The following is a 20339-nucleotide window of genomic DNA, read 5'->3' on the forward strand; positions in this document are numbered from 1 at the left end:
TCGATTCATATCAATCATAAAAAGTAATATTTTTCATTATTTGAGTCAAGTCGAAAACTCTCGACTCACGCAATTGACACGTCGTGTGACGGCCAAAATAATGGATAATCTAATGTAGACTTCACCTTACTCTCTGTATACTTGTGGGTTCTTGCCAATATGCTGTCTGGACCAACTACTTTCTTAACAAAACAAGTTGAAAATCTATATTTTAATTTTCTTTGTATAATTTGTCTGGTCTGAATATAAGGATAAATGTTTTTCATTGTGAATGGACAAATGTGCACACAAGTTGTTTTAGTATGGGTCGATCCTGGAAAAACAGCGGGGTACAATTTGTTAGACTGGGCCAAACATATGGGCCTGTAAGAAAGTTGATGAAAAAATTCATGGATTTGAATCCACCAATCATAGTGAGATAAAAGCCCAAAATACCCTAATTTAATTTTTATTTTATTTTTTTAAAAAATGAAAGAATTGGCATTACACTATCATTGATTCACATCAATTTGAACTATACGTATTAATTTGTAAAGAAAACAACATAAATATTTATTTTTGAACTCACTCATAATTAACATCAAATTCAAAATTATCCTTGATTTTTTTAATCGCTCATAGAACGAAACCAATGATTTTGGTGGAAACCGATATAAATTGGAAAGAAGAAATTTTTTTTTGGTTATCTCAATCATAAAATTGAATCATTTTAGAAAGATGATATAAATTTTTAGAAGTAATATATATATGAATTTCAATCATATAAAGATGGAGAGCAGGACCAAAGATATGATGAATTTGGTTAATCATGAAATTGGTTGCTTTGATTGTTATTGTTATTGTTATTGTTTTATGTTTTTTTGAACGGACGAAATTTGTTGCTTAATAATTGCATTTCCCGTCACTTGGCCCACAACTAATAAATCAGGGCGAACGAGAAAGGTGGCATCTCGCGATCATAGTGTTCAAAATGATTAAAATACCCTTTTTTTCAAAAAAAAAAAAACAAAACAAAAACTTGTGTGAGATGGTCTCACGGGTCGTATTTGTGAGACGGATATCTTATTTGGGACATCAATGAAAAAATATTACTTTTTATGCTAAGAGTATTACTTTTTATTGTGAATATCAGCAGGATTGACCCGTCTCATAGATAAATATCCGTGAGACCGTCTCACAAGAGAGAGACATACTCAAAAAAAAAAAAACATAAAGCCCTTTTGTATGATAGAAATCATATATGATATAGGCGCCTTCTCACATAATACTCGCTACTAATTATTTCAAGTAGCGCAACTAGTAAATTTCATATCTACGAACATCAGCTCGGCAAGATGAGCCAACTTAGTGGATCTAACTCATTTAGGTGATCAAAATGAGTTAGTAAAACAGTTAATCTATAATTCGTCACAACCCATCATTTAATAGTGACAGACAGACATATGAGCCAAACACAACCAATTTAGATTGATCTGTAACATCAATAAATTTTTTGTCAACTATAAAAAAAAATACACTTATTTTTTTGAGTTGTTTTAACTAAAATTAAAATAAGGTAAAATGTTTTAAAAAAATAATCCGGTAGTTTCATTTTGAAGTTGATGGGCCTCGTAAGACGGAAAGATTTTGGTGGAAACCGATGCGAGCAGTAGTGCCACTTGGCGATCCCTTCTCCACGCAAGAACGAACGTGATTAATATAATTTCATTGTCATAACTAGGAAGCTAAGCTAATGGACGCCGCCATCAGCAAATGGGCAGCGGTGGTGGCCAGCATTTGGATTCAGTGCAGCTGCGGTGCATCCTATGCTTTCGGAATCTACTCTCCTCTCCTCAAATCGAGTCAAGGCTACGACCAATCGACGCTCGACACCATCTCCGTCTTTAAGGACATCGGTGCCAACGTCGGAGTCCTCTCCGGGATTCTGTACTCCGCCGTCAACCGTCCTGGGCAACGGTCTCACTTCCGCGGGCCATGGATGGTCCACGCTGCCGGCGCGATACAGTGCTTCGCCGGGTACTTCTTCATATGGCTCGCCGTCACCGGAGCTATTCCCCGGCCGCAGGTTCCCTTCATGTACCTGTTCATGTTCCTCGCCGCACATGCTCAGACGTTCTTCAACACTGCGAACGTTGTGACTGCTGTACATAATTTTCCCAATTACAGCGGGACGATTGTCGGTATTATGAAGGTTAATTTTCTATTTTGTTTAAATTTAGCAATCTTCTGAAGTTATGATTAGCTTGGAAAGCAGATTAAAAAAAAAAAACCAAACTTGAACCGAAATGCTATTTACCGATATAAGCAGGAGATAACCTGAATCAAGTATCGAATAAAATGCATAAACAAACCTAAATGATGTTGTTTTGGCTTTTGAAGTCCAATCAGATAGGAAAAAAATGGGGGAAGAATAACTGAAAGATGAAAGGAATCAGATAATGATGGGTACACAATATTTTTTATTTGATGATCATCATATGTTCCAATTGGATTAAAATGTATCAATTTGGCTACTGTGCATGGTCAACCTGGATAATTTAATTGAGTTTGAACTCTGCATGGTGCTTAGCTCATCCATACCACGATGCCCGTTTCAGATTACTTACTAACTCTATTCTATTTTACATTTCAATTGTAGATGAATGACTAAGGTGTATGGAATATTTCTGAATTTATATTAATCATGCATATAATAAACATACAACGAATCACCAAGTGGATTAAAGATATGGATTGAAACCCCCACCATATTTTTAATGAGTTTTGTCCTTTGATTTTCTGAAAATCTTTTGTTCATAAAATTTTGAAGCTTTCTCCGTTAAAACCTTTTAAAATTACTCTTTGCCATAAATCTTGAATTAAAAATTTCTTCTGAAAATATAAAGAACAGTAGCACTCTTTTGGGTATTTGTCATTTTCATTGGTCCAGGGGCATATGTTTTTAACTATCAAATTTGCGGCCGAGTTTTTCAAATGAACATCACTACTCAGCCCCAAAACTTTTACTCCACTTGCAGATTAACATGCTAAAGAAAACGTGATGCATTTGCAATTAGTACTGCTTTTGAAGTGGTATAAACTGCAGCAAAGAGTATGCTTTTTTAACTGTGTAATCTGCCAGGTGAGTTTGTGAGTATGATTTGCTATGAAAATTCTTGTGTGTCAAAAAAATAAAGCTTGATTGGGACAATGAGGAAAAGTGGGTGTCTTTTAATTGATGCATTTTTTAGTATTTGTGTTGCTCCTTTTCCCCTGCATCCTGTGTTTGAAATGGTTGCTGTAGGTTGTTGACTATCATTGTACATGATGTTTATGTTTTTCCATGATGCATCACAGAATAATGATAAATTTTCTTGTCAGATTGAGCGTGTGATTTGATGCCGATGATACAATGGACAAAATGTTGTGTTTCTGAACGTATTACTTTCCTTACCAATAAATTGTAGATATGCTTGAGACTAAGATTGAATAACCACAAGGTGATCTATGATTCATCTTGGCTGCATTGTTTACTATTTGTACTGATGTAGAACTTGGAATGCCTCAAAATGGCCTCCTTGAACATGGAACATTTGTTAATTATATTATCCCTACTGAATTTGATTGTTTCTCAAGCGAACCATTTTGCTTGGCAGGGTTTTCTTGGTATAAGTGGAGCGGTGCTCATACAATTCTATCAGACGTTATTTAAAGGGGAACCGAGCACTTTCTTGTTGATGCTTGCACTGTTACCAACTCTTCTTTCCCTTGTGCTCATGTGCTTTGTCAGAGTCCATCACGCACAATCTAAGGATGAGAAGGGATACTTGAATGGTTTCTCGTTGATTTCTCTGATTGTTGCAGCATATATTATGTTCTTGATTATTGTGGACATCGTGTTATCTCTGTCTCAATGGATGCGCTCTTTGACCTTAGCTGTTCTCTTCATCATACTCTCTTCACCTCTTTATATTTTGTTTAAAGCACATGAAGATGCTTCAGTACCAACTCTTTGTTCATCAACAACCCCGTTACTGAATGACCCTGAGTCTATAGAACCAGCAGAAAAACCCACAGAAATTCAAAACACCAGAGTCCAACTTACGGTTACAACCTCTAAGGATAGTTTGAATTTTGGTGAAGAACTAAATCCAATACAAGCGATGCAAACTCTGAACTTTTGGTTATTGTTCATCGCAATGATGTGTGGGATGGGTTCGGGATTAGCAACAATAAACAATATGAGCCAAATCGGAGAGTCCCTTGGCTACACGGAAGAAGAGAGGAGTGCATTGGTTTCTTTGTGGAGCATATGGAATTTTCTGGGCCGTTTTGGTGCTGGATATGTGTCCGATATTTTCATGCACAGAAAAGGTTGGGCAAGACCGTTGTTCATGACTCTTACTCTAGCCACCATGACTGCAGGCCACTTAATTATCGGGTCCGGTTTTCCGGGAAATTTATACATCGGTTCTGTATTAGTTGGCATTTGTTACGGTTCACAATGGTCCCTGATGCCCACCATTACTTGTGAGATATTTGGCATTCAGCATATGGGGACTATATTCAACACCATTGCTATCGCTAGTCCTCTTGGATCATATGTACTTTCCGTGAGAATTATTGGGAACTTCTACGACAGAGAAGGCTCAAGAACAGGGCAGCATATGTGCAGTGGTACTCAATGTTTCATGCTTTCATTTTTCATTTTGGCGTGTGTTAGTTTTTTTGGGTTTTTAGTGGCATCGTGTCTGCTTATAAAAACAAGGGGAATCTATATTCAGATTGCACGTGGGCGACGTGTAGTATGCGAGAACTAAGCTCGACGTGTTTTGTGGGAGCATGAAGGCTAGTTCTTGTTTCCATACTCTGTGATTCAAAGACATGGTCTCTTCAACAAATTTATAGATGGGTGCATAAATTAAAAACTGGTTCATAGCTCATTATGGTTGTTGCGACCACTGGTGAGAGGATGCTTAACGATGTGACCTAATCCACGATGCAGATGGGTTGTTCTAGTTACCAGCAGTCTCAGATTTAGAGCGTGTTTTTATCAGATTGGAATGATAGATATCGATATTTTCTGATTTTCAAGTATTATTTAATTCATACAAGTATATAATTCGTTGTATGCATTTATTGATACAATGCTATGTGAGATGGGATTTACGTACATTATGAAACAAAATTTGAAATATAAAAATGGATTACATAAGATATTCAATAGATTTGAACAAATTAATCTACGGATTTCGTTGCACGTGTTTTCACACACACACACACACACACACACACACACACAAAAGAAGTGAAAAGGTTGATGATATCTGCGTAATAATGTAAGTGCCAAAAGTTCTTTATTGCAACAAATTTTCTCTTGATATTGATTGTTATTTTCAAAGGCCAACATGAAATACTTGCATGTCCTCCCATACCCAGACAGACAACATCCTTCAAGTAACCCAATCAATGTCATTACTTAATTATCGCTCCATGATGATAGCCTTTTATCCGAGAGCTGAAAGCATAGAACAACGTTTTTTTAAAGATTTGAGTAATTATAATTGACCGAAATTAAACAAAGACACCTACATACGTGAATGAAAGAAATTAAGAACTGAATGAGAAAGTTCAGTAGGGGGAAGGGGTAGTGTTGCAAACGACGCAAGCAAGTAGAAGTATAGCAGAAGAAGCACCATCTTCTTCAGCATTGAAACAACTTCTCTTGAACTTGGTGCTCTTTCCTTTATTGCAATGAACATTAAATATCTGTTTTGGGCGCCTCTCGTCTCTTCCTTTCATCATTTCTTGCTTCCTCTCTTTCATGTCTAGCTCCTCTTACAATCAATCGTCTGTGATAAAATCAAGAAACTATGTATGTATATGTATGTGTGTCTGAGTGCATACATGTCTTCTATATATATAGCCTTGTAAGCAATGAATACTGAATATCCTGTCACTTCGAGGACCATACAATGCACTTTTGTTTTTTTGTTGTTTTTTGTTTTTTAATTGGAAGTAGAGCAGTAAAACACGGGTTAGGTCCGTTAGGCCGGTCTGTCCTATCATATAAAATAAGTGGACTGAGTTGACAATATCTCGTCTCGCAAAGTGAGTCGGTCTGCAGTCTCTCGAGATTTTTATTAATAGTGTCCTGAAAACGTAGGCATGTGCAAAGCCATGTGAGCATGTTACACCCATAATGCGTATTTTGTACCTTCCATCTTCATTTTTCTTCTTATGCAGAATCATGTTCTTATCTCAATATTGTATTCAATTATAAAATTATTGAAATTCAAAAAGTAATTTTAATTTGGTACAAAATGATTTGTGATATGTCCTAGATATTAATTAATTTGAAACATTCATTCTCTATTTTTAACTTCAGTATTTAAAAATCACAGCATATATGGATATAACAAAAGAATATTTTTATTGTAACATCGAATTTAAGTAAAAAATTACACCCACCAATAATTATGTAAGTTCATCAATTATCTTTATAATATTAAATATAAGAAATTGTTATAATTAGTATTTGTAGGAATTGAAAGAGACGAGGGGATGGGAGATGCATGAACCCATAATTCTGGGCATAAAGGGGTCATGTCTTCACAAAATGGGGTGTTTGCGATTCTAACAACATGACATGCGCCGATGCATTAATACGACAACAAAACACAACCTAGGATCCTTTTGGGTGTGCACTAAATTTGCTTGCTAGCTGGCTCCACCATTGGTCTTGCGTTTTTATTGTTAGAGCCAAAAAATCGCTATCCACCAAACACGAGGTTACCATTATTACATCTTAGAAGATTCATGTTTTTTTTTTAAGAGAGTTAATCTCCTTAACTTGACTTATTAGCGTTGAATAAAAAAATGGAGGAATCTGGTTTGCTGATGACCATTTCTACTTGCTTCCTTGTTAAATATCCTTTATTTTCTTTTTAAGTTAACCATTTTCTATATATGTAGCCAACCAAGTATACAGAAGTATTTTATACGTATACGTTATTACGACACGAGATATTTTTTATTAAAGTTAATTCTATATTTTGTGCCCGAACGAACAAAATTAACAAGGACAGATGGGCGATGCTTGCAAACTCCTGTTAACACAGTTTTGGGTTACGAGTTTAAAATCACACTAGTCTAAATTTCCAACTACAGCAGGCAAGTAGGTCATTCACTGGCAGTTGCTACGCAGCTTAATACTCCCTTGGCTGCTTCCCAGTGTGCCTCGCCAACTCCATCTACAAAAAAGTGAATGACAGAACACTTGTGGGAGAACTATGTAAACAAGAGTAGATTGCACAAACTAGACTGGGGGATTTTGATTCTATTTGAAGGAAGGATTTGAAATGATTGCATGTTAAGATGAAGTTGAAATACACCGTAATGATCCAAAAAATAACTAAGCAGAATTTAAAATCCATTGTTAAGTGCATTTACTCGAACAAAATGATGACTTTTGTTTATGGATTTGAAATCCTTATCTTCAAATACATCAATCCAAATGCAGCTTAATGTGCTTAAGACTTTGAAACAAGTTCAGCAAAACTCAAACTGCTCTTTTATACTGCTAGAGTCTAGACAATTATACACCAACAATTCCAAATATTCGAGAAATTCGACAATAGATATCCAAGGTCATTTTAATTCACATCAAATTTGGGATTATAAAATGCAATTAATATTTCATTCCTTCAAATTATTACCAGCATAGCTTCTAGAGTTGTCGCATATAGTAACAGTAGACTTTAGACATATTGCATTCCGGCTCTGCTACCCAAATATATATTGCAGACATCATGTAATCTAACAATACCTCAAATTCATTCTTCAGATGATCAAGCTCCTTATCCAGATCATTGATAGCCTGATTATATGCTTGCATGGGGGAAGATTGGCTTGTTGTGTGGATCTACAGATATTAACATGGCAAGCATTCAGAGACTTTCAGTAACCTTGAAACCCAGAGAACAAGTTGCAGGTGAAAAATCTGGAAGTTGGGGATATACATAATGCATAGATAAAAATATATTTTTGTTCTTCCAAAAGTTTGACATTAGTTTCAAAAGCTGGACAGCATTCCCTTCACCGGAAACAATGATGACAAGCATGTAAACAAAATAGATGATAAGAAACAAAAATCAAGCAAAGGTTGAAACATTAACCTCAATAACAATTATGAAAGTTGCAAAACACAATATAATAATTAATTCATCAATTTAAGAAAATTCTTAGTTAAGTTGCATGTAAACATCTGAGCTTGTTAAAATGGTCCTGCCTTAACAACAAATGCCAAGGTTTATCAACTGGAGAGGGAGTAGCGGATATTTTAGTAAAACAATAGGCATATGTACAAGAACCAACACGATGACGATACTTTTCCTCAAGGGTGACCAAGTAGAATCAACTTTATGAAGATGATAACTGTGTTTATTGTTTACAAGATGTTTGCAAGAAGAAGACTACTTAGAGCTTGAATCAAGATTAAGGCACAAACCAACTTGATCCATGGTGTGAAAATGACTGCTAGAACTCGTTTCCCGTAAATACTGATATCTCAAGTAAAACTATGGGGGATTGCTCGAATTGAAATTTAAAACACTGCATCCAATAGGACTGATCTACAAGTGACCATTAAATTGTAATCTAAAATCAGTTCACATTAATCGGAGTAGGAAATTTGCGAATATACACCTCTCTAATGTCCTATTTACAGGGCCAGGGCGAGACTAAATAACATGAATACATGATATACCATTATTGCCTCATAATTGGGTCCAATACCAGATACCACTCATAAATCACTTCCTTCTACAATGATCACAAGAACAACGAATAGAAAACTAAACCCAAAACAATATAAGCATACCCTGACAATGATTTTGTACTGGAGGGGATGAGGCAACTTGTAGCCAGCAAAGAGCACATTTTCATCCCTGTGCAGCTGCCTGAGTTGTATCTCGCACGAAAAACCAGGGCCTTCAAACTAGGGTTTTGAGCAAAGCTGAACAAATATTTAATTACAGAAAAGGGGTCAAATTCTATTACATGCGGAGGATGTTTCCAATGGTGTGGTCCTCTCGCTCGATGGTAAATGATGCTGCATTGATGATTTTGGTGTCCCTTTCGTATGAAACCCTTTTAAAATTTGGAGAAAAAAAAGTCGCAAAATTCAGCAAGGCAACACATAAATCAGTGTGAATATCAAGAGAAAAATGAAACTTGTGATTCAATCAGAGGTAGACAGTAGATTACTTGGAAACGCCTTCAGGAACGACAAAGCGCTCGTAACGATCAGGAGCATTCATGGTTTATTACCCTTAGCTGCAAGAACTTCCAATGGAGCTTCACTTTTATATGATTGCCACCACCACGGTTAAGGATAATTTCCAGAGCCTAGATTATCTCACGTGAATCACATCAGGAAACTATTAATTTATAGAGAAGTTTAAAAAAATATGTCTTTCTAAACAATCACATCAGATAATTTTTGTTTCAAAAGACGTCCAATTTCCCATAATCTCATAATCTAAATAAGAATAGCGTGACAAGAATTTGACTTAAGGAAATACTTTTCCCAATTCGCACACTATTAAATAACATGAAATCACGTAATGCACCAACTCCGTGATTTAAAAATCACAAGGACAGAGCGTCCAACAAAAAAAGCGGTTTAATAAAACAAAACCATAATCTCTAATAACCTGTATGTAAGCCTTAACTTTAAAGCTTATTTCATTTTTTCAGGACTTGTAAAATAACTAAAATCCAAATTTACTAAACCCATTTCTCGACATCCTAATGTCTGATTTCCAAATTACTACCGCATCCTTCATCCCAAAACAAAGGCACAAATTAGGCTTTTTTTTTAACTATAACTCAAGGTTCAGAAAGTGAATTGCTTACTTCAATTCCTCGATTCCCCTATGTTATTCTGCTCCAAAATCACAAAACATGTTACTTGAACCCAACAACAAGAAACTAAAAGTTGGAACTTTGGGGTCCCGGTAAGGGCGAACGAATTTGAGAAGAGGGATTTAAAGGTTTAATCAATGTAAAAGAGTTTTTGGCAAATGGGATCTGGTTGGTTTAATAATGCAAGCTCAAGTTTTATGCTGACACTAGAGATTTTCAGAACGAACAAAAATGACACAGATTCGAACATACCTTAATTTTTTTCTCGAAGGTGTTGATGGTAAAGAAACTATTACTACTGTGCGTGAGCGTGGCTCGAGAGAGGATAGAGGACGGAGAAGAAGATTGGGCCTAATTTAGGCCATTATAGGGTTAACTCTATTGGGCCAAGAAAAATTATAGATGGGCCTTCTGGGCTAGCTAGTCAATCATAATAAGCAATAATCTTTACCCAAATAAATTTATTAGTAAGCTAAGGCATCGAACCCAGAGAGTAGACATTAGCAGATTATCTTTGCTTCCTTCCATATTTAGCTTAAATTATACACAAATTAAAAATTATTATATTATTCATACATATGAATCATCTGTAATCTCATCTCACGAATCGAACAATGTTTGACTATATAATCGAATCTTATCAAAAAAAAAATCAAACTATTATTTTAAACATCAGAAATTAATTCACAAAAAATAAATTGATGTAGTTTATTACGTAGATGAGTTTGATTATAATATACATAAATGCAAAAAAAAAAAAAAACATTGGTCTTAAATTGAAGATATTAGAAACAAATTTGGTAAAATTAAAGAAATATACATTCTCGCTAGCCTTGAATTGAATTTTACTAATATATAAAAATTATAATTCCTTTGGTAGGAAATGTTAATATCGTCCTTCATTCAATCCGCCTCTTGCAATCCCCCTACAAGAATTGACCCAACGAACAATCCTACACCCCCAACCGCGAGCGCTCCAGCGATCACCACTTGCGTCGCCACGAGAGCTACCGAGTCGTCCGGGATGACGACGACCGCCGCGACGGCCGCCACCAGCAAGGGTAGAGCCGCGGAGGCGAGGATAGAAGGCGAGGTGTCTGCCACCTTCTCCAGTAGGCTGAGCAGTCCCAGGTCCTCCGCCTTGGACAGAAGCCCGAGCTTCTCTATGGAGGAGAGAGTGACTCCAAACTCCTCCGCTTTGGAAAGCAGGCCCGCTTTCTCTACATTGCTCAGAACCTTTCGCTTCTCGATCTTCTTGAAAACGTCTACTTCCAGTTCCTCGCTGCCCTCGTAGAATAACCCGGGCCCGTACCAATCCTTTTTCCACCCGGAATCATACTTGTTCACCTGATATCAATTCGTTTATAATATATTTGTGTCGAAAAAGAAATTTGACGTTATGAATGTGTTGAAAATTCGAAATTTGCTTATTTCTAATCCATTTTCGAATACAAAGTTCAACCACTCGAGAAAGATTCATCAACAAGCTAAGAGATTTAATTCAGGTGCTGATCAATAAGTTTGCAGATTATAAAAAGTCTGCAGAGATTAGAATAAATACCTTTTGTTTGGAAGACATAACTAAAAATCTTGGGGCGGAATGAGGGGAGGACAAGCGTCGATTGGGCGACAATGAATTATCCAGGTAATTGGTAGTGGCACTGGCCGCCGCCATCGCCATTGATCAGTTCTCAGCTCAGAAATAAAAAAATTCAATTATTTGTGAGGTCACTAAATTGTATAGCTTTGGCCAGGGAAATCTTCCAGCTAGACGAATCCCACCAATCACATTGCTGCATGCTTATCCTATCTAGCTGCTGAATATGGTGCGAAATTCCAAATTTGTCACCCGTTTTCATTTCGCATTTTAGAGCTAACTTAACTTGGATATATTACGTTATATTAAAATATGGTACCTAAAAATGTTTTTTTCCCTTAAAAAATTAGGCAAACTTGTGTAAGACGGTTATTTTGTGAGACAGATCTCTTATTTGGGTTATCCATGAAAAAATATTACTTTTTATGCTAAGAGTATTATTTTTTATTGTGAATATCGGTAGGGTTGACCCGTCTCCAGTGGCGGGGCCAGGAATCCGATTCTACCAGAGCTAGAATTTTAAAATCTAAAATACTTTAATATTTTAAATTGATCTACCCGGGCTAATATCAAATTTATCCAAAATTATACAAAAATTTACATATAAATTTTTTTAAAAAAATTAGAACCACCTGGGCTAAAGCCCGTGTGAAAGGTAATGTGGTTCCGTCCTTGTCCGTCTCACAGGTAAAGATTCGTGAGACTGTCTCACAAGAGATCTATTCCAAAAATTAAGATTCAAGCGTTACTAACCAGTCTTTTTAGGAGCAAGTATTGTTTGTATTTGCAATATTCTGTCTGACAAGTTCGTCCGAGAAAATGTTAACTTAATCATTGGTCAATGATTCACCAATTCCACATCTCGTACATCTGTTAAAATATATAATTCATTTTTTTCTAGTTTGCATGCTGCTGTTCTGAACATTATAAATTAGCTCTAACATATATGCTAGTTTGACAATCTCATCTTGTAAATGTTCCTGGAGACGAGACGAAAAATATATAAAACATATAAAATAAATAGTTTTTTTGGTTTCTGACATAGTGTCAATATGTAACGCTGACATGTGCAGCTTCACATGAACACTTACACGAAAAAAAAAAAACTAAAATTGTCAAAAATCGAAAGATACATGATTCAAACAAAAAGGAACTGATATAAGCATTTCACACAGAGGAGCCAGAATTCACCATTTTTTCACGTGCAATCTTACCTCATGCATTTTTAACATAAAGATTTATAGTGGAAAATCAACATGAAACTTCCCTTGGTTGCTAATTTAATTATAAGAGTAGGTCAACAATTCATGTGTTAGTCCAATTTCACGCCATAACTGACTCCCAAGTAAAATAATCTTTTAGTCTCGACGAATGGATTCTGCCCCTTTTATAATTTTCATGCACCGAACTAATTTATACAAAAAATTGAATATTCTATTTTACCAAAAGTGATCATACCCTTATAAGTCAATGTGTGTAGGAGATACGGAACCCAAAAGGCATACGTGCACATTATCAATACCATCCAACCATATATTCGTGTTGAGTGTGTAAAATAATAATGATTATATATAAATCATGATCAAAATTATTAATAAATTGTGTTGATTCTTACAATTTTATTATAGTTTTTATTTAGTATTTTGATCACGATACTACAATTATGTTAAGAAAAAACTTGTGTAAAACGGTCTCACAGGTCGTATTTTGTGAGACAGATCTCTTATTTGGGTTATCCACGAAAAAATATTGCTTTTTATGCTAAGAGTATTACTTTTTATTATGAATATCGGTATGGTTGACCCGTGTCACAGATAAAGATTCGTGATACCGTCTCACAAAAGACCTATTTTTATACTGAATATATAATTTGCAGAGATAATATGTGAATTTTTAAAGTGAGTTAGATATAGTAGTTATGAGAAAAATATATGGACATGTATGCTATTTTAGAAAAAATTAAGTGTGTCATGACAGAATCGGATCATTAACAGTGTGTTTGGCAACCAGAATTTGAGAGGATTTCATGGGATTTGGATTTCAAAATCCTATTTTTACAGTTTGACAACGTAATTCAAAAAAAGAATTCAGATTTGTTTAGGATTTCATGAGATTTCAATGAGTATATCCAAATCTCATCAAATTTGATAAGATTTGGTGAGATTTGGATTTTAAAAACAAACAATTATTTTTTTTATCCAAATTCCATCAAATTTTATTTATGTTTAGATGATTTCTAAGGGTAGCTTAGTAAAATTTTAAAATTTCAAATTCGAATCTTTTTTTCTTAAACAAGAAATAGATTTGTAAATACCATTTTTAAATTTTAAATCAAATACTTGAATTTCCAAATCCAAATCCAAATCCAAATTCATATTTCGAAAGAACCAAATACACAGTAAAGATCTCGAATTTTATATATTATAGATATTAAATAAAATTATATTGTTTTACGCTGTCAATGTATTATTGGATATTTACATTTGTTTGCTTGAATCTACTTCACGATCAACAAGCCTCTTAATATATAATATTGGAATCGAAATTTTCTTATGTACCATTTGGTTCGTCATATTATTTATCCGTCTTTTTATTCATATTTTTATCTAATCTAATCTCATATTTAGTGCATCATATTATTTATTCATCTACCAATCATTTATCTCACATCAATCAAATCATTGAATTGAAATTACAATATTACTCTCAATAAATAATATTATAAATATTTTATTAATATTTTCGAAAAGACAAAACGATAATATCACATTATCTCAAATTTAATCAAATTAATTAAGCAAATTAATTATTATATTAACTGTCATTTTTATATATTTAATTATTAAAAAATTACTTATCTCCATACTATTTATCTCATACCACGAACCAAGAAACAGAAATAATAAAATTCGAAACAATTAGAACAAGAATCGGTAATTTTGCGTTTGTAATATGTGAAATGGATTGTTTACATGATATTCCATATTGATGCACTAAGAATATTCGTATCTTTTAAAAGCGAAGAATAGTATAAAAAAAAATGTGACACGTAAAAAAGAAATTAATTCCAAGTTTTATTAGCCAATCCAGACTCCGCAGGAAAAAAACTACATTAATTTCTAAGGGCATGCGCGATGAGGTTGTTAAATGGGCAGTATCTCTCCAGGTGAGTGGGTATTATATATATATATATATATATATTTTAATTTTAGGTTTCTTTTGGATTTTTTAAAACTTTTTAAATTAATCATTTTTTTGGATTTTTATTTTTATTTTTTTCACTTTTTAAACTTTTTAATTATATTGTAATTTTAAATAAATCGTGTTCATGTCTTGTTTAAATAATTCTTTTGTCGTGGTATTTCTTTTGAACATCTATTTTATTTAATAAAAATATTTAAATAACAATAATATTATTTTAAAAATTAATAAAATTATTTTATTAAAAGAGTATGATTTTTTTTTAAATTTAGAATAATAATGATTTAAATATTGTAAAACATATTTATTTAATATTAAAAAAAATTAAGATGATTGAGTGGAGACCCATAAATACTGATTTTTAATATTAAAAGGAATGTGAGTGAAAGAAATATGTTGTTATAATAAATACATGAAAATAGATTTCACGATTTTTTATGAATCCGTGGTTGTTATAATTCGAGGGACGAGGATACCCTAACAAGAACATTTCATTCGCAGAAAAAGTTTGACTTAAGGGGACACGCTTTGTTTTTTCCCATAATGATTTGTTTTAGATCTTTTCCCATAATTTAATTGTGCATGGAGATTGAAAACAATTTTTTTTATTATATTTTATGATTGATTGGCACTCTGCTCTTGAAATAATAAATTCACAGGTGAGATAGTCAGTTTCAGCGGGCAATTATTCATTCAGTGACCCAATTCTTTTCTTGTTTTATATAGGGAAAACAAACTCTAACATGCAATCTATTACTCTAATATAATATAATATGAATTTAGATCATACAATGTGTTTTCATATATTTTTCTTACATTAAATGATAACATTATCATCTCGTTTAATTTGATAATTTTTTATGTGATATTCACAAGATGATCATGTGATCATCTCGTGTAAAAGTGCACATCATCAAATGTTGTATTTTCAATATAGTAAATGATTCAAATCCAATATATATGTGTACTTGTGGAACGAGGTTTCCATTATTTATGAAATTCAATTTATATTTTATGTGAATTATGGCTGCATGTCATACAAAAATATTATATTTTAAAAAAAGCACGATTTTCTATCATGTGTATATTCAAATAAGTTATGTTTTGTTAAATATTCTGTTGGGTGCAATAATTATTCATGTTTGATAGAGCGATTGAATCGTAGTACTTGAGCTGCTGTGCGGTTTAAAAGATTTGAGTTGCATTATTACCACCATCTATAGCTTTTGGTAAAGCGGCAAGCGCTCGATCCTACATATTCATAATCTATGTACCATCAATTTTGTTAAAACATTTTATATAACACTGGAGAATGACCATAAATTTAGATATTCCGACTTTATCTCCAAATAAATAAAAATATAATCAAAATTGAACAGCGAAATTTCGTCTCAACACAATGATAATGTGTCTTAAACAGTAAGAAAAAAACATGGTCCGTTGTATCCAATAAAACAATATTACATTTCTTTCAAAAAATAAAAAAGTAGTACTAATTAATATACAAGTAGTTACGTATCAAACTTTAAGAAAAAACAAGAAGAGATGACGAGAAATCTGTTGACACCAAGATTAATTAGTATAACTGCTAACTTTTTCACATAAAATATGAAATATATTTAATAATTCGATGCCCAAGAAGATCAGTATATATAATATATTTTCTTGATAATTTCAATTCAAATAGTTTAAATTTTATTTTATCTTTTTTTCAATTTGATTGATTCAATCTTTTTTAGATTTGAGTAAAACTTCGGAAAAGTTAATTCGGTTTCGATGAGAAATTCGATCGATTCAATTCAATCTAGAGTTGCATTTTGGATTGATAGATTTGAAGCTGTTTTAACAAATCCACTTATTTGTTTCAGCAAATCTTTTTGACAATAATGAATTTCAAAACCTAAATAGTTATTTCTCGAGTTATTGTAGTGGATTTCGAATTCATTCCGACGTATATTTTTTCAAATCCAAATCTTTTAATCCAAATGCAACCTAAAATTCGATTTTTAAGTTCTTAAACATTATATTTGGTTCGATTGAGTGATTACCTTAAAAATCCAAGTGCACAATCTACCAAAACAAGAAATAACGTGGAAGAGACTTCACAATTAATTTATAGCATGTGTCGATCAATAATTAAGACAAAATATAAAGATTTCGGTCAAGAAAAAAATGAAAAGGGGGGTGGGAGGGGGGGTGGGGGGTGCGCTATCCGCAGTCAAATTAAGATCACTTAAAAAATTATCCAAACTACTCTTAGTCAGTTATGGCGTGATATTGGAATTCAAACTTAGATACAAATCACTTTGTATATAAAGACCAAAGGAAGTTCCATGTTATTGCATAACTCATAGGTTTTACGAGAAAGAAATCCGATCCTATATTCAGACATACATACGTACTCAGTACACACACAAAAAGAAACCTCACGAAACATATGGCCTACACTTGCAAAGCATTGCATTGCCCGTTTCACCGATATCGAATCCGTGAAATCGTCCAAAGTTTCAAGTCCAAACCCGACTGCAAGACATTCGGTTCAATTCAATAATCACGTAAGAATGAGGATTTGGACTTTTTTTTTTAAAAAAATAATCTTATTTCTTAAACTTTATGTTGGTTGATTGACAATATATGTGTGTTTAGCAGAAGTATAAGGAGTTGTCTTCGTTATCAATGAACGGTTGCCAAGGTGATAGTCCTAGAGCACCGATTGGTACCATCGAGACCAAAACATTCCCAGTAGCTCCAACTCCGGCTTCGGCAGCCGACCGTCTCAACTCGGCAATCTATGACTTGAAGTCGAACCCTTCCCATTTGGACTCCGGAATTATCCGTCTTGAGGTATATCATCTACGCTTTCAATCTCGTATGACAAAACCTAATAAAGTTTCACAATTTTTTTCCCCAAGAACATGCTATATTTTTTAGACAAATAAATCAACAATTTCATATATTATAAGTACAATTATTGAAATCAAACGAATTTGAATATATATTACAATACTATATAACGATATTTAAATAAATTCCACGAAAAGTTTACAAAAAAATTATTTTTATGTTTGCTGCTTGAATTTATCTGTGAAAACTTAAAACCCGTTTATTGGTATTGCATGTGAAGGTGCCGATTGAGGAGCACATCGAGGCACTGGATTGGCTTCGTTCTCAGAGCATAGATCCCGTGCTCCCTCGCAGTTATTATTCTGGCCGCGAATCGTCAGTCGTTCCCGGTCTTCATAATAACGATGAAGAAAAGTTAGTTAGTGTTGCTGGATTCGGTTCGGCTGTTTCATTTCGCCATCTCGATGCATTCTCTTTGAATGATTGGCATTCCATCAAAAGGTATGTTCGAATCCATCACATTTTCGAGATGCTAAATATTCCAACAAAATAATTAACATATATGGTTTTGATCAGGTTCTTATCTAAAAGCTCTCCACTGATCCGTGCTTATGGTGGAATGCGTTTTGATGCAAGAGCTAACATATCTCCCGAATGGCAAGACTTTGCTTCTTTCTATTTCATGGTCCCTCAGATTGAATTTGATGAGTTTGAGGGAAGATCGATGATCGCTGCAACCGTTGCATGGGACAACCGCCTTTCCACCACATACGAACAAGCAGTTGCTGCACTCGAGGCCACCATATGGCAGCTTTCAAGTGCCATCAAATTCAACAATAATTCTTCTGAACAACCTATCTTGCTCGATCAAACTCACGTTCCCAACCAAATATCTTGGGAATTAGCTGTCAACAAAGCCTTGGACTCCATTAAAAGCAAAGATTCCGCTCTAACCAAGGTTCTAATCTAGCAAGATCCTCCTAGTCAGTTTGTGGTCCGTGACATAAATTCACGAATGGTTACTAATTGAGAAAACTTTATATACATGTATGTATGTATACATGCAGGTTGTACTTGCACGTAGCAGCCGAGTACATACAAATGCAGAAGTCGACCCCTTAATGTGGTTGGAAGCCTTACAGGCTGAAGGAGTTAATTCCTACCAATTTTGTCTCCAACCTCCAGAAGCACCTGCTTTCATTGGGAACACTGTGAGTATAAATTTTCAAGTCTTATTATTATTTGGCACCTTGAATGTTGTCTTGCCATATTTTGATATCCTTTAATTTTTATATATTGTGGATTAGCCCGAACGACTATTTTACCGAGACCAGCTGAGTGTCACCAGCGATGCATTGGCCGCTACACGAGCTAGAGGGACGTCAGAGGCTCTAGATATAGAGATAGGACGCGATTTACTTTCAAGGTACGTAATTAACTAGTTATCTAATTATTAAAACGTTATCGTATCACTTCAATTCTTAATGTTCTGAACAGCATCATTCTGTTTGGTGATTCATTTGCAGTCCTAAAGATCACCATGAATTTGCAGTAGTACGAGAAAGTATCAGAAGAAAACTCGAAGTACGTTTAGCTTAGATTCATCATTCACTGATTAAAGCAATATTTGCATTCACTTTAGAGTTAATACATTATTGTTTGATTTCTTTAGGCTATATGTTCGAACACAATAGTTGAACCAAACAAAGCTCTGAGGAAACTCCCACGAGTTCAACATCTTTACGCTAAACTCACAGGCACACTCGATAAAGAAGATGATGAGGTATGTATACATAACATAGGTCCCCGCTTACTTTACTTAACTTAATTTGTTCCTTGGAATCATGTATATAAAGCAGTGATTAACTTTCAAAAAATTTCCAGTTCAAGATTTTGTCATCTCTTCATCCAACTCCAGCTGTTTGTGGGCAGCCTATGGAAGATGCCCGTGTATTTATAGTCGAAACCGGTAGGCACACTCTACTCAGCTGGCCTTATAAGTCATAGTTCTAATAGATTATCATCATTTTAGTTCTGCGAATTAATATAGATGACACTGATGCATTTGACATTAATAAATGATGCAGAATCATTCGACAGAGGTTACTATGCTGGCCCTGTGGGGTGGTTTGGTGGAGCAGAGAGTGAGTTTGCTGTTGGAATAAGATCAGCCTTGGTTGGCAAGGTAATATATATTAGCATTACCTAGCACATATGAATTAAATTGATCAAAAACTTCACGACTGTATCGATGAAACTAAATAAATTTGCGTTGAAATGTGCTAGGACATTGGTGCTATATTATATGCGGGAACTGGGATAGTAGAAGGGAGCAAACCAGCCATGGAATGGAAGGAATTAGAGCTCAAAACCTCACAGTTCACGAAATTGATGAAACGTGAAGCACCTCGAATGGCAATAAGCGGACAGCATTGAAGTGCAGATATATGGATGGAACTGGAATACAACACCCACATTTTTTTCTTCTTGTAAATACGAATAAGCTAGTGTTGAGATGAACCAATATGCAGTTGTTGCTCTGTATTTCCCTTATTGCTTTATTCAGTTGATGGATTTTTTTAATGGATGGTTTACTCTATTTTATTAGTCAACTTTACACAATGTGATGCTCCAAATACTACCAAGTAATGGATTCAAATTTGCAAGTTGAGTGACATAATTTTATATGTGTTGGTGGGATTCTCTGAATCATCTTCATTTGATCGGCAACATGATAACTAAATTTATAAAGGTACGTTAGCAAATTTGAAAACGTGGCAAGAGAAAACTC

At 34.2% G+C, this 20339-nt stretch overlaps 4 protein-coding genes across 7 annotated transcripts; 2 read left to right on the forward strand and 2 right to left on the reverse strand.

The window, feature by feature from the left end:
* Positions 1–1635: 1635 nt before the first annotated feature.
* LOC142542333 (protein NUCLEAR FUSION DEFECTIVE 4-like) lies at positions 1636–5137 on the forward strand. The gene is made up of 2 exons (XM_075648922.1): positions 1636–2191; positions 3636–5137. Exons 1-2 carry the CDS (start codon positions 1733–1735, stop codon positions 4797–4799), a joined length of 1623 nt encoding a protein of 540 aa, XP_075505037.1. The 5' UTR covers positions 1636–1732; the 3' UTR covers positions 4800–5137.
* Positions 5138–7049: 1912 nt separating this feature from the next.
* Positions 7050–10458, reverse strand: LOC142542335 (DNA-directed RNA polymerases II, IV and V subunit 11-like). Of its 3 annotated transcripts, none has more exons than XM_075648927.1 (6): positions 10159–10458; positions 9247–9387; positions 9040–9129; positions 8861–8939; positions 7808–7903; positions 7050–7232 (listed from the first exon to the last, which is right to left on the reverse strand). In XM_075648927.1, the coding sequence occupies exons 2-6, from the start codon at positions 9297–9299 to the stop codon at positions 7188–7190; spliced, it is 363 nt and encodes a 120-aa protein (XP_075505042.1). In that variant the 5' UTR covers positions 9300–9387; positions 10159–10458; the 3' UTR covers positions 7050–7187. The 3 variants fall into 3 exon arrangements, with proteins under 3 accessions (XP_075505042.1, XP_075505040.1, XP_075505039.1); XM_075648925.1 differs by having other exon boundaries at positions 9898–10458; XM_075648924.1 differs by having other exon boundaries at positions 9247–10456.
* Positions 10459–10662: 204 nt separating this feature from the next.
* Positions 10663–11633, reverse strand: LOC142542334 (uncharacterized). Its single transcript, XM_075648923.1, has 2 exons — positions 11468–11633; positions 10663–11253 (listed from the first exon to the last, which is right to left on the reverse strand). Exons 1-2 carry the CDS (start codon positions 11585–11587, stop codon positions 10810–10812), a joined length of 564 nt encoding a protein of 187 aa, XP_075505038.1. The 5' UTR covers positions 11588–11633; the 3' UTR covers positions 10663–10809.
* A 5499-nt stretch (positions 11634–17132) lies between these two features.
* LOC142542337 (isochorismate synthase, chloroplastic-like) lies at positions 17133–20129 on the forward strand. Of its 2 annotated transcripts, none has more exons than XM_075648928.1 (11): positions 17133–17259; positions 17354–17548; positions 17829–18049; positions 18125–18506; positions 18616–18759; positions 18856–18974; positions 19075–19132; positions 19221–19331; positions 19433–19517; positions 19636–19733; positions 19835–20129. In XM_075648928.1, exons 2-11 carry the CDS (start codon positions 17381–17383, stop codon positions 19982–19984), a joined length of 1536 nt encoding a protein of 511 aa, XP_075505043.1. In that variant the 5' UTR covers positions 17133–17259; positions 17354–17380; the 3' UTR covers positions 19985–20129. The 2 variants fall into 2 exon arrangements, with proteins under 2 accessions (XP_075505043.1, XP_075505044.1); XM_075648929.1 differs by having other exon boundaries at positions 17153–17259; positions 17351–17548.
* The last annotated feature ends 210 nt before the right edge of the window (positions 20130–20339 follow it).

Source organism: Primulina tabacum, chromosome 4, assembly GCF_025594145.1.
Source record: "Primulina tabacum isolate GXHZ01 chromosome 4, ASM2559414v2, whole genome shotgun sequence".
In the NCBI taxonomy this organism is placed as follows: domain Eukaryota; kingdom Viridiplantae; phylum Streptophyta; class Magnoliopsida; order Lamiales; family Gesneriaceae; genus Primulina; species Primulina tabacum.